Source organism: Amia ocellicauda, chromosome 15 (genome assembly GCF_036373705.1).
Source record: "Amia ocellicauda isolate fAmiCal2 chromosome 15, fAmiCal2.hap1, whole genome shotgun sequence".
Classification (NCBI taxonomy): Eukaryota; Metazoa; Chordata; class Actinopteri; order Amiiformes; family Amiidae; genus Amia; species Amia ocellicauda.
The window spans coordinates 12136076-12155175 of NC_089864.1; the positions used below are offsets into that span (position 1 = coordinate 12136076).

A 19100-nucleotide genomic window follows, 5' to 3' on the forward strand; every position below is an offset into this window, starting at 1 on the left:
GATATTTTTTTATACCCATCTCCTGATCTGTGCCTTTCAAAAACTTGTGTGCATTTGTGATTTTGAAGGCAACTGGTTACACCTGAGCTAATTTTGGATTGCTATTACAAGGGAGGTGGACACTTATCCAAACAAGCTACTTCAGTTTTTACTTTCAAAAAATTGTCTACGCATTTTCTAGATTTATTTTGACTTTGAAGTTGTGGGATAGGATATGTAGATAGGCCTATATCACAATCATGTAAGTTCCATTTAAGTTTTGTTTGTTTGTTGTAAAGTACTGTTCACTTCGTACTGACTCCGAAATTGTCGCTAATATCATTATATATGCATTGTAGGTGTATATTTGGTTTCCAAATTCGTATCGCACTTATTCATACTGCTGCAGTTTTCAGAAGACGATTGTTGTACTGCAGAAGATAGAACATGTCCATGGCTCGAATTCTTGAAAAGAAAAATGGAGGACACCAGGAATTATTTTACTATTTATATTTAACAGATTGGTAGTATACTTCTGTTTGTAAACACAAATATTATAACCGTAATCTGAATATGTACCAGTCGGTATGTTTTGTCTTTAATTCAAATTACCCCATTTTATGTGTCCTTTAAACTTCTAATCAAATAATTCAGGGCTCAGCTGGGACAAAAATCTGCAGTTACAGTGGTCCAGAACCACTGCCCTAAATCAGGATTTTTCATCTGAGGTCTTTGGTCTGTCCTTGTGATAACCTTTCTGTTCCCACTGGTGCACTTAATTGCTCAATTGGGATGTTAATTGAACAAAACATTTACTTAATTGGAAGTCTACGGTTGTTGTTTTAATTATGACAATTTTGGTTACGGGTTTGTGTACGTTATTGAGAACTCAGTTGGAATGAAGACCTGCAGACACAATGATACTCCAGAACAAGGGTTCAGAACCACTGCCCTATATGCATAGCATGCTTTCCACAGAGACAGCGCTTGTGACACTTGTCAGCATGTATAAAGCGTGGATATTATCCTGCATTCTCAGAAACTCAAGGTGACACATACAATTTGTGCTCTTATCTCCAGAGACTGCTGGACAGTTTTGTATTGCGAAGTGTGACTTTCACTTCAGACCATGACACTATATGTACAAATCAATCATGCTGTATAGGGGTGTTTCACAAAGTCGTACCCACAATCTGTACTCATTATTTGCTTTAGGTTTTGTTTTATGGAGTTTTAAAATTGTAAAATCACGTTTGCTCTTTAAAAGGCACTACTGGGGGAGGGAGAGACTTTCCTGTTAACCAAGTGACTCATTGCTACCCTATGCATCCATTGAAATGAATAAATTAATGTTACAAATTCACATACCTATTATTAAAAGAACACAGAGTGATCACGAATACTCATAGACACTGAGAAATCTTTCTACTTATTACTCATGCTACACACTGTTAAATCACTACCTACCGACATAACACTTGGACTTATTTGGAGACTCTTACAGTTAAAACACATTTTCCTTTAATGTGCATCATGAATACAACCATAGAATATGCTCACCCAGGGAAGCCCACCTTTCAGTTTTAATATACATTTGAAAAGGGCAAATAAAATAAAGCTACAAAATATATTTCACTCCCACATATCTTTAAATAAAGAAAATGCAATGCAAGGATTAGACTATCTTTCAAACTGAGAGAGTGACAAATTCTATGTAGGAGATTTTCTTTGCAGCAATATATATATATATATGTTCACAATAGATTATGTCAAAAGTATACAAAATCATGTCATTTGTATGAAAGGGCAGGCTCAACTGGATCCATTCTGTCACATCATAAATTTCCACATAGCATCCAAATTTCTAAAATTCTCTGGTATCCACTAGGAAACTGTGTTGGAGATACTAATGAGGCACAATGGATGTCAACAAATAATCTGCATAAGCTTGATGAATATGAGAAAAAAAAAACATTCACTGCATCTTAAAAAAAAAATAATAATAATAATAATCCACTCATTAAAATGCATGTCTTGAAGTCAACATATAAAATATGAATATATTTGTAGCTGTTAACTGAACCTTTAACCTCTTCAATGCTGGCATCATAACATATACACTCTTCTGGAGGGGAGTCTAATTTTATGATCTGATGTTACAAAGCAGATTTTAATTACTACTACAAACTAATTGGTGCCCGAGTTTCAAATCACAGATAATGTTGGAGAAATAAACAATACATTAATTAATTACAAAAAAATGAATCCACAACAAGATTGAAATGTTTGGCAGCCAACAAAGAAAGGTACATCTGTAATGAACTTCCACGTTACAAAACAAGCATTAATATCCCACATATTCTAACGGTCGTTTCCAATATGATGATGTTACCAACAATGGAGCTTCAGGAATTTTAAACAAAATGTTTTGTTTATTTTTATTTTGAAAGAAGGTTTGGTTTTATATTTCTGTGTATCTTGCTATAATTTGAAGCCCAGGCTATAAATAAATAAATGTATCAATGCCATTATCATGTTTATGCGAAGTGTTTCATGATTTGTCAAATTACTATACAGCTCGTGTTGTTAAATCATTAGGATCGCCTGAATGTCCTTTTCAGCAAGGTATATCATTTGATGTAAACTACTACCAACATCCTGGAGATAATTAAGAACAGTCCCCAGCAATTTAATCACTGATTGATTTCTTACTTACATGGGAATGAAAATAACTGTTGACTTGTAAAGAAATACCTCATAATGACAAGTATTTATCTCATTGACAGGTTATGAACAGAGATGTGAATGTAAAACTGGCCGAATTGTGCTGCTGATGTTTAAAAAGATATCCTCCAATTCAAAGAGAAATGTTAATTTAAAATGCATCTATCACACACATACCAATGTCTCTAAATGTTGTAACAAGGAACATGTACATTGAAATATGAAATGTTATATACTTTCTGGTTTTTTATTTAATCATAAAAGGTAATATAATGGATCTTACAGAAAATTAATTCTGTTTTTATGATGTGGAATCAATAAATACATACATACATAAATGTTCACATGCCACTCACAAAATGGATTGACACAGAGTGGCGCATTCTGTATGACTGAATTTCAGGAAATACTGTGACCTACCTTTGTTGTCTTTACTTTATTCCCTGTAGCACAGCTCCAGCCTTTAAGATCGGGGAGAACTTTACATTCTTCTCCATCCAGACACGGATGCATCTGACACCACCATTTCTGTTCCACAATTGAGGCTAGGGATTATGAAAATATCCAGTCAAAATTGGAATTTGAAAGTGTCTGCATAAGTTAATTGAAATTGGTCAGGTTAGCTGCTGGCATTATTACACAACACAGTAGCAAGCATTTGAAGAAAAAGGTCAGAGAAAATGTTCAAGATACTCAAAAGCTGTTCATTTGATGCGCCACAGGCTTTAGATTAATATGTCTGTGGTTAATACATTGCTGATTTAGAGGCAGAATTAATACAATGGTTTATGTAGATAGTAGAGGGTTAGGAAGGCAGACAGACAGAGTGGCATAATCAGTGAAGCTAAACAGGATTGTTAGACTGCTAGACAAGTTTTATATTGTACATAATTTAATGTAATTAACTAATCAGTTACACTTTTGTTTTTAAAGGGATGGTAAATGTCAACACTGCTCAATTAAATAATAGAACCATCTGTCCTTCATAACATACGTACAGTAAATTACCAATATTTCAAAATATGGAGACCGGGAAGGGCTGAATGCTATTGAAGATGAGCATGGCCTAAAATTGATCAAAATGTAGGGACTTTAAAATCTTTTCCCCATGATTTTCCTCGCATAGTACGTATATGGACGATTGCCCAGCCAAATGTGCTGTAGGTGCTCAGCCACTACCTCTAGTGTTTTCCTGGCTGTATCATATCAGCCTGGCCTTAGTTCCACAGCTGTGTATCTCAATCTGTTGCTTGTGGCTCCTGGCTGCTCCGCTAGTTCCAGGTTTGATACTCCTCTTCAATTCTTTGCTCTTGGCTGCAATGGTTTACTATTGTCTCGGTTTTGTTACCCCTTTGTAAATCCCCCCTGTCCTAGTCAGTTCATGATTTGGCCAGCTTTCTCTAGACTACTGAGCCAAACCTTTCATCTAATCAATAATCTTGAAGCATTACAGAGACTCAATGTTTCAGTTCTTGTTTTCTTTTATACACACTTTACTGTTTTAAAACAACACCTACCATCTACACACGATGGTGCAGCACGTGTGGTCCCTGCCACTTGCCCTGGAAAGCAGGAGCATTTTATTGTCTGAGATCTTTCTTCTATCTTGTTCTTGTTGCAGCATCTGTGTATTGCTACCACTTCACATGTTCCAGTTTTGACATGATGCACTGTGGAAAAGATGAACACATTAGCACATTATTTATATCTTGCCTCATTCCTCCTTGCTGTTTCACATTACTGACATGTAAATCAGGGCAGACTTTTAACATATTTTAGTAGTTTCAGGAACCCGTCAGAAAAAAAAAAGTTATCTTTCAAGTCGGAATCACTGCCCAAGGGGGAGGGGTTTCTGCGCACTTCCGTAGGAACCCGATCGAAAACGTCACTCTATCAAAGCTGCCATTGGCCCCTGCGCACATCACTCAGAACAGGTCCCTTCCCCCTTCCTGCAGGCACCCCACTCTGCAGCCCGGTGCCAGGCCTTACGTCCTTGCCCCCAGCAGTCCGGCATGGCATGCGTCCCCCTCCTTCCCCTGACATTCCAACGGTCTCTGGCCCACCCATACACCTCCCAGCAACTCTAAACTATAACAGTTGGCTACTCACTGTAGTTTCAGGCGAGTGAGGGACCCATTGCAGTGTGTGGCACTTCTCGTCGAAATCGCCGCTCTCCTGGAGAAGCGAGCAATTTGCAAAGTGCCCCCACTGGGGCATCACAGGTATTCTAATCCCCACACTTCCTAGTACCCCACGCTTTCAAAGCAGTGTTTGGATTATGTACACTTTTACCATGGCCTACGAGTCCACCAGGACCCCGGTGTCTGAACACCTGGTAGCTCACTCGACTCAAGGCGTTGCCACATCATGGGCCCTTTATCAAGGCGCCCCCTTGGGAGACATTTGTGCAGCTGCAGCTTGGGCTTCACCGCTTACATTTGTCCGATTCTACAGGTTGGATGTGATGGGACCGGTCTCTTCCATTGGGAATCTGGTGTTGGCTGCAATCCAGCCCCAGTAGCCCACAGGCTCTGGTTCCTGATTCCCTCTAGCAGTCTGCCCCTGTTAAGCACATCCTGATGGAGCAATTTGTCTTTCCCTTCCACTGGAATACGCCTACCAGTCGAGCACCTACACAAGCTGCTCCTGAACTTGCTGACAGCCTGTCAATGTGTTCCCAGGGTCTGTCATGCGACCTACAGGTACGTTGCCTTATGAGGCCGCCCTGTATATAGTTCATTCATTATTGCATTGTGTTGCGGTGGTGCATGCGACTGGCTTGTCCCCCCTATATATATATATATATATACACTCACTTAAAGGATTATTAGGAACACCTGTTCAATTTCTCATTAATGCAATTATCTAACCAACCAATCACATGGCAGTTGCTTCAATGCATTTAGGGGTGTGGTCCTGGTCAAGACAATCTCCTGAACTCCAAACTGAATGTCTGAATGGGAAAGAAAGATGATTTAAGCAATTTTGAGCGTGGCATGGTTGTTGGTGCCAGACAGGCCGGTCTGAGTATTTCACAATCTGCTCAGTTACTGGGATTTTCACGCACAACCATTTCTAGGGTTTACAAAGAATGGTGTGAAAAGGGAAAAACATCCAGTATGCAGCAGTCCTGTGGGCGAAAATGCCTTGTTGATGCTAGAGGTCAGAGGAGAATGGGCCGACTGATTCAAGCTGATAGAAGAGCAACTTTGACTGAAATAACCACTCGTTACAACCGAGGTATGCAGCAAAGCATTTGTGAGGCCACAACACGTACAACCTTGAGGCGGATGGGCTACAACAGCAGAAGACCCCACCGGGTACCACTCATCTCCACTACAAATAGGAAAAAGAGGCTACAATTTGCACAAGCTCACCAAAATTGGACAGTTGAAGACTGGAAAAATGTTGCCTGGTCTGATGAGTCTCGATTTCTGTTGAGACATTCAGATGGTAGAGTCAGAATTTGGCATAAACAGAATGAGAACATGGATCCATCATGCCTTGTTACCACTGTGCAGGCTGGTGGTGGTGGTGTAATGGTGTGGGGGATGTTTTCCTGGCACACTTTAGGCCCCTTAGTGCCAATTGGGCATCGTTTAAATGCCACGGCCTACCTGAGCATTGTTTCTGACCATGTCCATCCCTTTATGACCACCATGTACCCATCCTCTGATGGCTACTTCCAGCAGGATAATGCACCATGTCACAAAGGTCGAATCATTTCAAATTGGTTTCTTGAACATGACAATGAGTTCACTGTACTAAACTGGCCCCCACAGTCACCAGATCTCAACCCAATAGAGCATCTTTGGGATGTGGTGGAACGGGAGCTTCGTGCCCTGGATGTGCATCCCACAAATCTCCATCAACTGCAAGATGCTATCCTATCAATATGGGCCAACATTTCTAAAGAATGCTTTCAGCACCTTGTTGAATCAATGCCACATAGAATTAAGGCAGTTCTGAAGGCGAAAGGGGGTCAAACACAGTATTAGTATGGTGTTCCTAATAATCCTTTAGGTGAGTGTATATATATATATATATATATAACATGTATAAACAGCAGGACTGTGGCTCCATTCTAGCTTCTGTGGACTGGAGCTCACAGCTCTCACTGCGGGCTCACTGTTCTCAGCTGATGGCACTCGAGTTGTTCTCTGCTTCGCTGTGTATATAGTTTCTTGGTCAGCAGGTCTGTGGCCCGCTCTGGCTGTGTGCCATAGAGCAGGAGACCGCTGCTGCTGTCCTCAGTTGTAAGCACGTGAGCAGGCTCTCGTGTTGAGCTATGTACATAGTTCATTTGTCAGCACAGTAGAGCTAATGTTGCCCTGCGTTAGCTGGTCCAATCAGCAGGCGTCAACTGTTCCTGTGTTCCACGGGTGGAACATGAGTTGGTTCCTGCGCCCCGTGGTGTATATAGTTCGTTTGTATGACATTGTAGAGCTGGTGTGGCCTCACTCCTAACTGGGCTAATGGAGCAAGCAGCCAATGCTCCCATGTTATGCAGAGACTGCATGAATGGTTTTCCTGCACACCGCAATAATAGGTGACAACTGCTCCCGTGTCACTTGGTGGTGCATGATCTGCTTCCTGCACCCCGCAATGTGTATAGTTGTTATGACAGCACAGTGGAGCTGGGTGCTCTATACCGTTCAGTGAATGTGTTTTTCCTGTGCTGCGAGGAGGCAGCATGAATGTTCCTGCTTCCACCCTGTATACTGTTATGTTCAGCTGTGGCTACTCAGTTGACTAGCCAGCTGTGTGTTATTCAGTGGGTCTGTGGCCCCACTCTTGCAGGATCAGAGGTTCACTGCCATGTTAATGCGCGGAGGGCGCACAAGTTGCTTGATTGCCCGTGCCATATATTGTGCAAGTAGATATACGGCCTCGCTCCTAGATGCACTAGTAGAGCAGCCAGCCTTGCTGTTGTCAGCTCTGTAGCAGATTCTAGACAGTTCCCGGTAGCGCGTGACTGTGGTCCTCACTCCTGGACAGCCCAGGTTGGCCCCAAGGGGCCTCAGTGGCTCCTGTCAGTACACCTCAGGGCAGGCTCCCTTATCAGCTCGCAGCCTCCTCCCTTGTGATGGTTTTGTGGTTTTGTTATACAGTAACCCCTCCCCCTTGGGCAGTGCAGTTAGCAACCTATCGTTCTATTAATTAATGAGAGGCTTCATCAGATTAAGAATACAGTATTCACTTCATACTGTATTTGCTAGTAGCTAGTTTGCTAGTTTGCTAGTAGCGTATTCATTCAAAAAAAATGTTTTTGTGCTGTCTTCTCTGAATAATATAGTACATTCTGTCTCTAAGGTTGGTATTTTTCTACTCCCTTTTTTCTCAATTAGTATGATTTCATAGGTATAGACCTGTGTGATACTTCAAATGACAGTAACTGATGCTAACAACAGTAAAAGCTAGCACGATAGTACAAATGTACAGGCACTTCATTATTATCAGTTTGGAAACCAGGACATTTCTTTGTCTGGACAGAGGCTGTTAAAGCATGCAATATTCAGAGATGACTTCAAAACTAAATAAACAAATAAAGACAATTCTCCTGTCAGTGGTAAAGTGAGTGGATAATAGTTTTAGTTCTTATTCACACAAACTACAGAAGCAGTTTACCTACAACCAGCAGAACACAATGTGACATCCAGTCCTTTTGGACTTTTATACTGGAATCATATTTCATATATATATATATATATATATATTTTTTTTTGTACAATACATTTACTAGGATATGCTCCTAAAACATGGTATACTGTGTAATGATTGATCAGTGGGAATCTGCCATCAAACAGAAGATGTGGCTGACCTGCCACAAAAATTGACAGTAATCTAAAAAGGTTGAATTTGTTAGAGTGATGTTAGAGCAAGGTAAACTAAATCAAATCATCAGGATATTTAAATGTATAACTACTTATGCCTTGTGTATAAAAAGCATGTTTTTTTTCTCTCAAACCCGATGTCCATTTCACATATACACTCAGTTAATGGCCTTCTTCATTTTTTTTTTTTTTTACAAAATTAATTACTTGGAAAACTACAAATGCTTCCTCTGAAAAATCAACATTTGCACCTTGGTATCTCAAGCAATTACTGGTCAATTTTGAACTCCCCCTACCTTGTCCGAATTATTTTCCAGCTGATCAGTCTCATGCTTTATAATTGCATGAGACATCTTCTAGCAGATTCCTCCTTTCTTTTTTTCCTTTAGCAAGGTGCAGAGACAGCTCTTGTTCGTGTGGTAAATGACCAATTAACAAATTCTGACTCCTGGCCATAATCTGTGCTAAGATCGCTATACACCTTAACAGACTAATACTATGTGTCAAGGAAGCTGTGGGGCTTCTGCGTGATGCCAAATGTCCTGTGTACATTTAGATTAATTTGAATGGGGCCAACTTACTCATGTACTTAAATAGAAAAAAGGTTATCCCTTCATAGGACAAAATGGCGCATTTTCACAAAGCTCATATACTTCCTCTAATGCAGTTGGTGTCAGACTACAATGAAACACTAAAACATAATAATAACTTGCATTATATATATATATATATATATATATATATATATATATAATACACAAATAATTTGATCAACAAGGTTTAACTCTTACTGCAAAAGTTGAGAAAGCAATGCCATTTTCATCCTGGCTGTAGCAAAAACATGCTTTAACAGAATAATAGGTAAAGGTAACAAAGGTAACATATTTTAGCTTGGCGAAAAAAGTATTTTAGTAGTGTAGATAGGTCTGGAAAGGATGATGTACAGTTAGAGTGGCCTCTCTTGGGAACAGGCATTGGCTCTCCTAGTATACATAATCAAGGACATTTACAAAACACTCAACTTACAAGGGGGTCTGACCCTTTTATAATTGGGACCGAAGGTGTAGTCCCTTCCTTTTCTGAAAATGTCACAGAGAACTTTATTTCAGAAATCTACTCCCAACAATATGTTAATCACATGAGTATTGATTTACCTTTTTTATTTGGCAAACTCTTAAACTTAGCACTTGAAAAGCATTTTGAACTGCATTTTAAATTATCCTCCCTCTGAATATTTATTTTTACAATTCACTGTGCACAATTGTTCCTTTCTTTTAAGCACAGCATTTTAATGTATGCCTTACTTTAATGTTCAAATGTATATAAAGTAGATATTTTGAGTTCTGAAATCGGGTTGAATGCATCAATTTTTAGCAAAATGAGAAAAAGAAATATTCTTAATAATTAAAAATCATAATTCAGGCTAAACTAAACTCCCTGTCATTTAAATGTGTACTGGGTTATTATCTTTTTCTGCACGATTCTGTGTTCTTGTTTTCCCTTAATTGATTGCCTGAAGACTAGCTATTGTATTAAGAGTAGCTTCTGTAAAAATAAATCTGGAATGTAATAAAGAGGAAATGAAGTGGGGAGCATAATATTGCTACACAAGCAGAGATCTTAGGATTCTCCTATAAATTGTTTAGTTTTTGCAGTAATCATCAACCTTCTTGTACACCTTGAGGCACACCATCTTTAGAAACCTTTTCACATTGTAACTGCAATAATTTTGTTAAATTATTATAAATGCATCTACATTTTACAGATGGTCTGCGCTATTCCTTTAAGGATTTATATTGTGCCTTTTCACTGCTGAAATGTGATGATGTGGAACACCGAGTGCACAACTGTTACCTGCTGCAGAAGGTTGAGTTTAATTGGGATCAATGAATCATTTGTTTTTGAATGTGCAGATGTCAGAATATTTTTTTAATTCTTGATTCAGTTTCAGTATCATGGATCAAAGAAGTAAACAGCAGGTGCTTAGACAGAAGAGATCCGGGTTCTAGATTCTAGAGGGGTGAAGATCTCAAACAGAATGGAATGAATACTATTTTTTCAGTCAAAAAATAGAGGCTATGATGCAACAGGACAATCAGAAACCTCCATCACCCTTGACACAGACAAAGATGACTGTTTCTTATGGGATCATGGCAGTTTTTGTGCTCTACCACAGCGCATTATTTTCATTTTAATATAACAGTATGAGGGACAATGCCTGGCTGAACATTCCATGTATATTTGCATCTATATTTATAGCAATTAAAATAAATTACTTTTACAGTTTCTCCTATTATAGTTCAGCAATTAATTGTCATATAAATACTGTCATGTATGAGGATAGGTTACTGGGAACCAATTTGTTTTATGTTGTAATGTATGGGTTAGTGTTGCATTAAGCTGCAGTTTGACATTTTTCTTTGCAAATATAAAAGCTAAATAAAACAGTCATCGTAAAATCAAGAGCATAAAGCATCTCCAGCATCTGAAAAAACAGATACCCCATACCACCCTTGTTGTTGTGAGCTTTACCCATCACAGAAAATCATGTAGTAAATCCCTAAGGACAAGGTCTTCCAAATTAGATTACAAAGGGAAATCAAAATGCCTTTTACTTCATGTAACAGAGAAATGAAAGATCCAAGCCCAGGCTGAAATGTTAAGCTTTCCATAAGGGAACTGTCAGCAGACATCTTTCTCTAATGACCTGTTACATATCTAAAGCAAATCCGATGATTGTACAGAGTGAAGGTCAGCTTCTACTGAGTATGCATGAGATATGAGTGGTTATAAAGTCGTACAATCACCTCTGAGAATAATATCTCTGTAACAATACATCCAGATTACTTGATATTCACAGGATGCACGGATGGGATCATGGTTACTTGAATGGGAGTGTGGGGGGGGAATCCACCAGAGAGCACTGTATCCTTTGGAGTACTATATTAGGAGTGCAGCAGCATATTGGTTAACAGACTAACAATCCTGCCTGAAATATTTAATGATGTCATATGTCCTCCCTTTCTTTCTTAAATCTATATCGCATCCTTATAGGACTAACCTTGTTTACTATCACAGACCTTTGACTTTGTTAAACCCAAGAAAATTGAAGTAGGTCAACGGATATGTGAAGAAGTCCTAAGTTATGTCTACTGTACCTTGGACAACACATCAGCACAGATGGAGATATTATGTAGGAAATCAAAAGAAGAGTGAAAATGGGATGGAGTGCATTTGGTAAAAACAACACTCTGTTTTAAGAAAATCTACCCATTTGTCTGAAGAGAAAAGTATTTGATCAATGCATACTACCAGTGCTCACTAATACATTGCCTTGCGAAAGTATTCACCCCCATTTTTCCTATTTTGTTGACTTGCAACCTGGAATTAAAATTGATTTTTTGGGGGGTTGTATCATTTGATTTACACAATAAGCTTACCACTTAACAAAATATTTTTAATTGTGAAACAAACAAGAAATAAGACAAAAAAATTGAAAACTTGAGCGTGCATAAGTATTCACCCCCCCCCCAAAGTCAATACTTTGTAGAGCAACCTTTTGCAGCAATTACAGCTGCAAGTCTCTTGGGGTACGTCTCTATAAGCTTGCCACATCTAGCCACTGGGATTTATGACCGTTCTTCAAGGCAAAACTGCTCCAGCTCCTTCAAGTTGGATGGGTTCCGCTGGTGTACAGCAATCTTTAAGTCATACCGCAGACTCGCAATTGGATTGAGGTCTGGGCTTTGACTAGGCCATTCCAAGACATTTAAATGTTTCCCCTTAAACCACTCAAGTGTTGCTTTAGCAGTATTCTTAGGGTCATTGTCCTGCTGGAAGGTGAACCTCCATCCCAGTCTCAAATCTCTGGAAGACTGCAACAGGCTTCCCTCAAGAATTTCCCTGTATTTAGTGCAATCCATCACTTCTTCAATTCTGACCAGTTTCCCAGTCCTTGCCAATGAAAAACCTCCCCACAGCATGATGCTGCCACCACCACCATGCTTCACTGTGGGGATGGTATGCTCGGGTTTATGAGAGGTGTTGGGTTTGCGCCAGACATAGCATTTTCCTTGATGGCCAAAAAGCTCAATTTTAGTTTCATCTGACCAGAGTACCTTCTTCCATATGTTTGGGGAGTCTCCCACATGCCTTTTGGCGAACAGCAAACGTGTTTGCTTATTTTTTCTGTAGGCAATGGCTTTTTTCTGGCCACTCTTCCGTAAAGACCAGCTCTGTGGAGTGTACGGCTTAAAGTGGTCCTATGTACGGTGTCCATTTTAGGACATCCTCACGCATCAGTCCTCCTCGATTCAAGTATCAAGCATCACCCACTCAAGTCTCTGGTATCAGGATCGTTACTCACCCTTCCCTCAGTCAATCGTCATTGCTCCTCCTCACGCCTCCTCCTCCTCAGCCTCAGTGCTCCGACATCACGTCTCCTGCTCAGGTATCACGTATCACGTATCAGGTATCACGCATCAGGTGTCAGGTATCAGGCATCAGGTATCAGGTATCACGTATCACGTATCACGTATCAGGTATCGGGCGTCAGGTCTGCTCCTCATGCCTCACTGCTGTTTTTTTTGTTTTGTTTTATTACAAAATCACAGCTCACCCGCTGATCCAGTCAATCCTCATTTAAATAAGGTGCGGGTCTTAGACATGCGGCTGGGTCACTGTACTGCAGTTTTGACTATTTTGTGTATGTCCATTACATGAAATCCAAATAAAAATCCATTTAAATTACAGGTTGTAATGCAACAAAATAGGAAAAATGCCAAGGGAGGTGAATACTTTCGCAAGGCACTGTAGCTCTGAATCCTGGTCACTACCTCACATACTGAACCTCTGTAGCCTTTTCTGTGGAAAGTTTGATGAGAGAAATTCAAATGCAATCTGAAATACTTTTAAAAAATAATATTGGCTTTTGTTAGGCTAATCTAAATATAATGGTTCTCAATATTTGTGCAATAACTTATTAGCAACATAAACCAACAATACATTTTATTTCCTTATGATGAAATAAGAATATGTCCCAAAACAGATGGACTGGTGTTTAAAATGTGTGTCATGCCTTCCCTTTAGATGTGTGACTGCCCAGGCTTCCTGTTTCTCCTCTCTTTCCCCGCAGAAGAGGAATGAGCTGCCGTGAGCATTACAACTACACTGTTTTAACACATTTCAACTCTCATTTAAGAGGTATGTGTTTAGATTACACCTGTAGTCCATGGTCAAATTCTCTTATGCCTAATATTTTGACAGATATCCTGGTTTCCCTTAATGTTTGTACAACCACAACAGATTGTTTTTCTCCACTGAATTTAATTTTATTCTCAAAGTTTTCTTTTCTCATTGAAACAAATGACAAAGAAAGAAATGTATATATCTATCTATCTATATATTATATATATATATAAAGAAACTTATATATATATACTTATATATATATATAAGTTTCTTTGTTTCTTTGTGCAACAATAAAGGTACAAACATTCCCCTAGAAATCTAGTATAAACATTCCTTTCCACAACCAAATCCAATATGTCATCTAAAGAGTATGAGAAACTGCAATTTCTTTGTGTATAGCTTCATTTTCCTGTCACTGATTGGCACAAAAGGAAAATCTAAGTCATTCTTCTCACACACTTCAGCAAATTAAATGTGGCATGTCAGTCTTTGAGTGTCAGAAAAGATAGCTGAACAAAATGAGTTTTGAAGATACAAAATAATTCAGCCTTTTGCTGATATGAAACTTTGATACTAGAAAAACCTATATAGTTTAGTCAAATGGGATACAAAAATGCATTTCAATATGGTTCATTTTTATGCTGACCATAATAAACAAGCTTCCTCTTCTGCACGTCCCTGTTTTTAATTATTTTGTTCTCTAGGAAAACTAATCTTTCTTTATTTTTAACATATGCCAGGTATCAAGCTGAATTATAATATATTTAAACCAAAAGCAAGGATTCTACTGAACGCCTGCAGAAAACTGAAAACAATAATAATGAGTACACTATATGATCACAATATAATTTGAATGAACTAGAAAACTTGTATTATTGATTTGTGTACGTTATATGTAAATTGTGTTTAAGTTGTATTGTAAGATCTATAACATCTGAGAAGGTTAACAATTCAAAGAAGCATCACAGACTTCAATAGCTGTAGAAACGCCCAGTGCTAGACAATACAATATAGAGCTCCGGCTACCTACTCTTACCTTACCTTTAACCTAGGGTGTAGTCGAACCTTGAATGCAATACTTTACATAATTATAGATCAATTACTGACTATGACTGTACCACTGAACTGCATAATTATGTTTCCTTCCAGGGAAGAGCAGTGTGTCTTTGCTATATAATTATAATTTACTTTAAAATAAATAGGAAGACAGGCTCACATGCAGGGATAGGAGACACACTTATTTTACTCTACTATTTCACATATTAACTGAAGAAAACAATCGAAAGCCCGCCTGCTGAAGTATGTACTTGTCTTGTTCCTTTCCGGATTGAAGGAGGCTTATCCTATGACCTCAGAAAAGTAAATATAATATCAATAAAAAAACACAACAGACTACACTTATTTCCTTTTACATTAAAACATTCCACCTCTAAAAATCATATTCCCTTACATTGACTCCCCCTCTGAACAGTTAATTATCGTAGGTTAAATTACACCATGTGTTCTTAGTTTAGGATTATTCACCATTTTATATATATATATATATATATATATATATATATATATATATATATATATATATATATATATATATATATTAGGAATTAGCAAACATCTTATCTGTGCCCTTTTGTCCAGCCTTGAGGATACAAATATCTCTGTAGTGTTTGGTGGAAATTAGTCTAGGTTACATTGTAAGTAACACACACCTCGCTAAAATGAGTTTAGTCAGTACAGCCTGGTTTAAAGAGATAATTTGGACACAGACACCAGCCCAGAGAAATGCAAAACTGCAGAGTTTATTACACATCATAAAATATGCAACAACTAGACTAATAATACAAGAGAGGAATAGGTAATTAGTACCAATCTCCCCACTATCAGAGATCTCTATAATATTGCCTCTCTATCACTGTCTGTCCTTGACAACCAAAAAAGGCCCCAGTCTTGACTGCTTATGAATATGCATGACAGCTGGCAAATTTCTGACAGCACTTTGGTGATAAAGAGCTCTTGTCAGGCCAGGTAAAAACATAGACTAGAAATAATATTACAGATGTATTAAGGATGGGTGTCTCCAATAATATCTAGGTTAGTCCTGATAAAAAAGTACAAATCACATTAAATAGGAAATGGGGCACATTTTCAATATGTAGATAGTGAGAAAATAACCACCAGAACATGTTGGATCCCATGATGCACCACTTCGGCAGGTAAGCAAGATATCGTTGAGTTGACCTTTTTGTTAATATAGAAGATCTTTGTGGCTAATTGGCTGATAAATTTTGCTATGGTTACTCAGAATAGGTGAACCATACTAAAAAGGGAAAGGTCTACATATTATATGTTGTCTTAGTAATATATTTCTAATACTTGAAATTCATTCTACTGTCCTCACCGCCTTCTCTGCCATTATGATGAATTACTCTCACGTTATCACCGACACTTTCACTGGCACTCGGTTTATATTATTAAAAATTATCTTTTCAATATTTAATATAGTATCATAAACGTGTCAAAAGGTGTCACAAGACATTGCTAATGTTGATAGAGACTTGCCCATGTCCTTAGTCAAGCCAGTTTTTCAGACATTGACCTAGACTTGTAAAACACAGCATCTTCGTGTAGTGGGTACACAGATACAACCACCATTAATAATGTACCTGATCTGCAGCTACAGTAACAGCAACAAGTTGCTGAATCAAGCCAACTCTGCCCTGAACAGTCCCAGTAGGACACAGCCAATTGTGTGCTGCTAATTGGGAGCTCCGTCTGCAGCTGGCAAGTGGCAGGAAATTAATTATTTTGGGGATACTTAAAAGATCCCATAAATTAAAACGTGCATTATTTTGAATTGAATAACTGTAATGGGTATTTTTTTCCCATTAACTGGTAACAATAGCAACATTTGGTTGTACAACCCTGAGAGAAGATCCTCCAGTGTGCATGTTAAATTTAATTTACAATGGCATTGTAGGGGAATACAAAGGCAGAAACAACAACAGAGATCGCTGAGAGTCCAGACAGTGGGATATGAGTCTAGTAAGAGATAAATTAATAGGAACAAGCAGAAAGAAACATGGACTTCCATTTAAAATCACATTGTATTCCTACATTTACAAATTATATTACATACCTTTATGGTGGCCTGCAGCTGACACGGATTTCCCCCAAAGGGTTATCATGCAGATAATTAGTAGTAGTGTGGCGTTTGTTGCTTTCTGTGTATATCTCTTACTCATCCTGGAAGAAACAAAGGTGAAAAAACATTACTTCAGGTTTGAATAAGAAACAAGAGTATATTTCTTCACTGGATGGGGCTACCTTGAATGGGAAGGCACCATGGTAAACTATGTTCATTTCAGAATGTTAATCTACATCTTAAACATCTACTCATACAGATTTAATAAGCACAGACAGTGGAAAATGAAAAACATGCTGTATATGCTGAAATGTCACTACTCATGACGCTCAGGAAAATGTGCTGCCCCCTTGCAAGATGGCGTACACTACAGAGCAACCTGAGCTTTTTTGCCTAATTGATTTCCTGTACGTTTCAGGTATGGATGATCCTGGTCACCACACTCTCCAGGTCTGAACCTGTGTGACTTCCTCCTGTGGGGTTTCCCTAAGGTTACTGTTTACAGAAACAATCCACACAGTTCAGGAACTGAAGCAAGAGATTTGAACAGCTGTGAACGGCATCAATGAGGCAGCTCTGGCTGTAGTATGTATGGAACCGAAGATGACTGCGGGTCAGATACTTCCACTCAACTCAAGACTGCTCAGTTCAGATGCACGATAATGTATCCCAAGTATTTCAGTAAAATGCAGTAAAAATAAATGGAGCATCTTGGAAAAAAACTGTTTCTATCTATTATAGAAGTATAGAGACACAGGATCCTTAACATTAATTGAAATATTAATATGAAATCTTATTAGTTTACTGTATGTATTATTGATGTATACATACATTCCTTAGTATGGTAGAGCATACATTGTGTTCTCTTATTTCTCTACTTGTACTAGTTAATACATAAGAAATGCACTGCAGTCTTTCTCTGGTCTGGGTTTGAACTCGTCTTTGTTCACATCACACTCCAGGAGTAGACCAGAGAGGTCAGAACCCCCCCCCTCCCCCCGAAGTAACATAATATTGGAGTATCTAAGTGACTGCTCTATTTCTCAAGACCCAAAATATATTTAACAAATAATATATAACTTTTTTTCTGTTTTGTTTATCATAATAAGTACAATTAAAAAGTAAACCGCTGGTACAGCTGTAATACTTGCAAGGACATATCATAAGCTAACTGTTGCTCAATGTAACCAAAAACCTGTATAGCTGGTATATAAATACATTTTAATTTAGACACTCAGTCACTCAGTAGGCAAAATGTATCATTTCAGATCTTGAACGGTTCCTTCTTGGGATCTAGAAGTTTTATGAATTCCGGCTGTATGTGGCAGGCTATGCTGTTTAGGCCTAGACTTAACTTGCTCTGTCCCTAGGGACAAGGCTGCGGGGAATGATATGAGATCCTTATCAGTATTCTGCAGGATGTTGCTCTGAAATTGAAAATATCTGGTATTATCCCCCAGTGGGGGCCCTGTGTTACTTAACTCACTTCGCCGCAGGTGTGAGCCTGCTCTAGAATACATTTCTTCAGGTAACAATGGAAATGTACATACATATATGTATTACATTAAACCCCTTGATATGTGATGTGTTGTTTCCAGCTTAATTATTTCTAGAATGCTTGTACATTTCAATAAGTAAAAGGAGGTCATGTCTATTAGAGATTACAATGATTTTTTCTCTGATTACTTATTTGTTATCCAAATATATTCAATTAAAAACATGTCAGAATCAATCAATTATAAGTTATATCATAAATAACAAATTAATAGAAAGTACATTTTCTCTTGCTTGATATAATTATGTTCACAAAGACCAATTTGGTATAAAACAACAAAATGTACTAGTATATTTACATACTACTAAAACTTTCATGATATTTACATAAAATACATATTTGCAATTTTGTCAGCCAAGTAATTCAAAAGACATGAAAAATTGGATTATGGTTACATCACTAGTTGCAAGAGCTAATCAGAAAAATATAGATATTATACCATTTATATTTTATATTATATTACATTAAATATTAATACTTAAATTTATTCTTTCAATATTATGACTTAACATAATATGTGTATTGAGTGATATGATGAAAGTGCATTTAGTGTATTGTTCATAGATTAGTTCAAAATATGTTTCTTAAATAGGTATGTTATAAAAATGCATTTAATATTTCTGAGGCCTGCAAAAATGCCATCCCCTATGTTCAATCTTCATCTCAGGTTTACTGT

At 38.0% G+C, this 19100-nt stretch overlaps 1 protein-coding gene across 1 annotated transcript in view; it reads right to left on the bottom strand.

The window, feature by feature from the left end:
• LOC136771512 (chemokine-like protein TAFA-2) overlaps positions 1 to 19100 on the bottom strand; it is an 81182-nt gene that overhangs the window by 17402 nt on the left and 44680 nt on the right. Inside the window, exons 2-4 of the mRNA XM_066723855.1 lie at positions 16864 to 16970; positions 4221 to 4373; positions 3124 to 3248 (exon numbers count right to left, since the gene is read on the bottom strand). Of these exons, the coding sequence (XP_066579952.1) occupies positions 3124 to 3248; positions 4221 to 4373; positions 16864 to 16969 (384 nt within the window). The 5' untranslated portion in view covers position 16970. The remainder of the gene's footprint in view (positions 1 to 3123; positions 3249 to 4220; positions 4374 to 16863; positions 16971 to 19100) is intronic.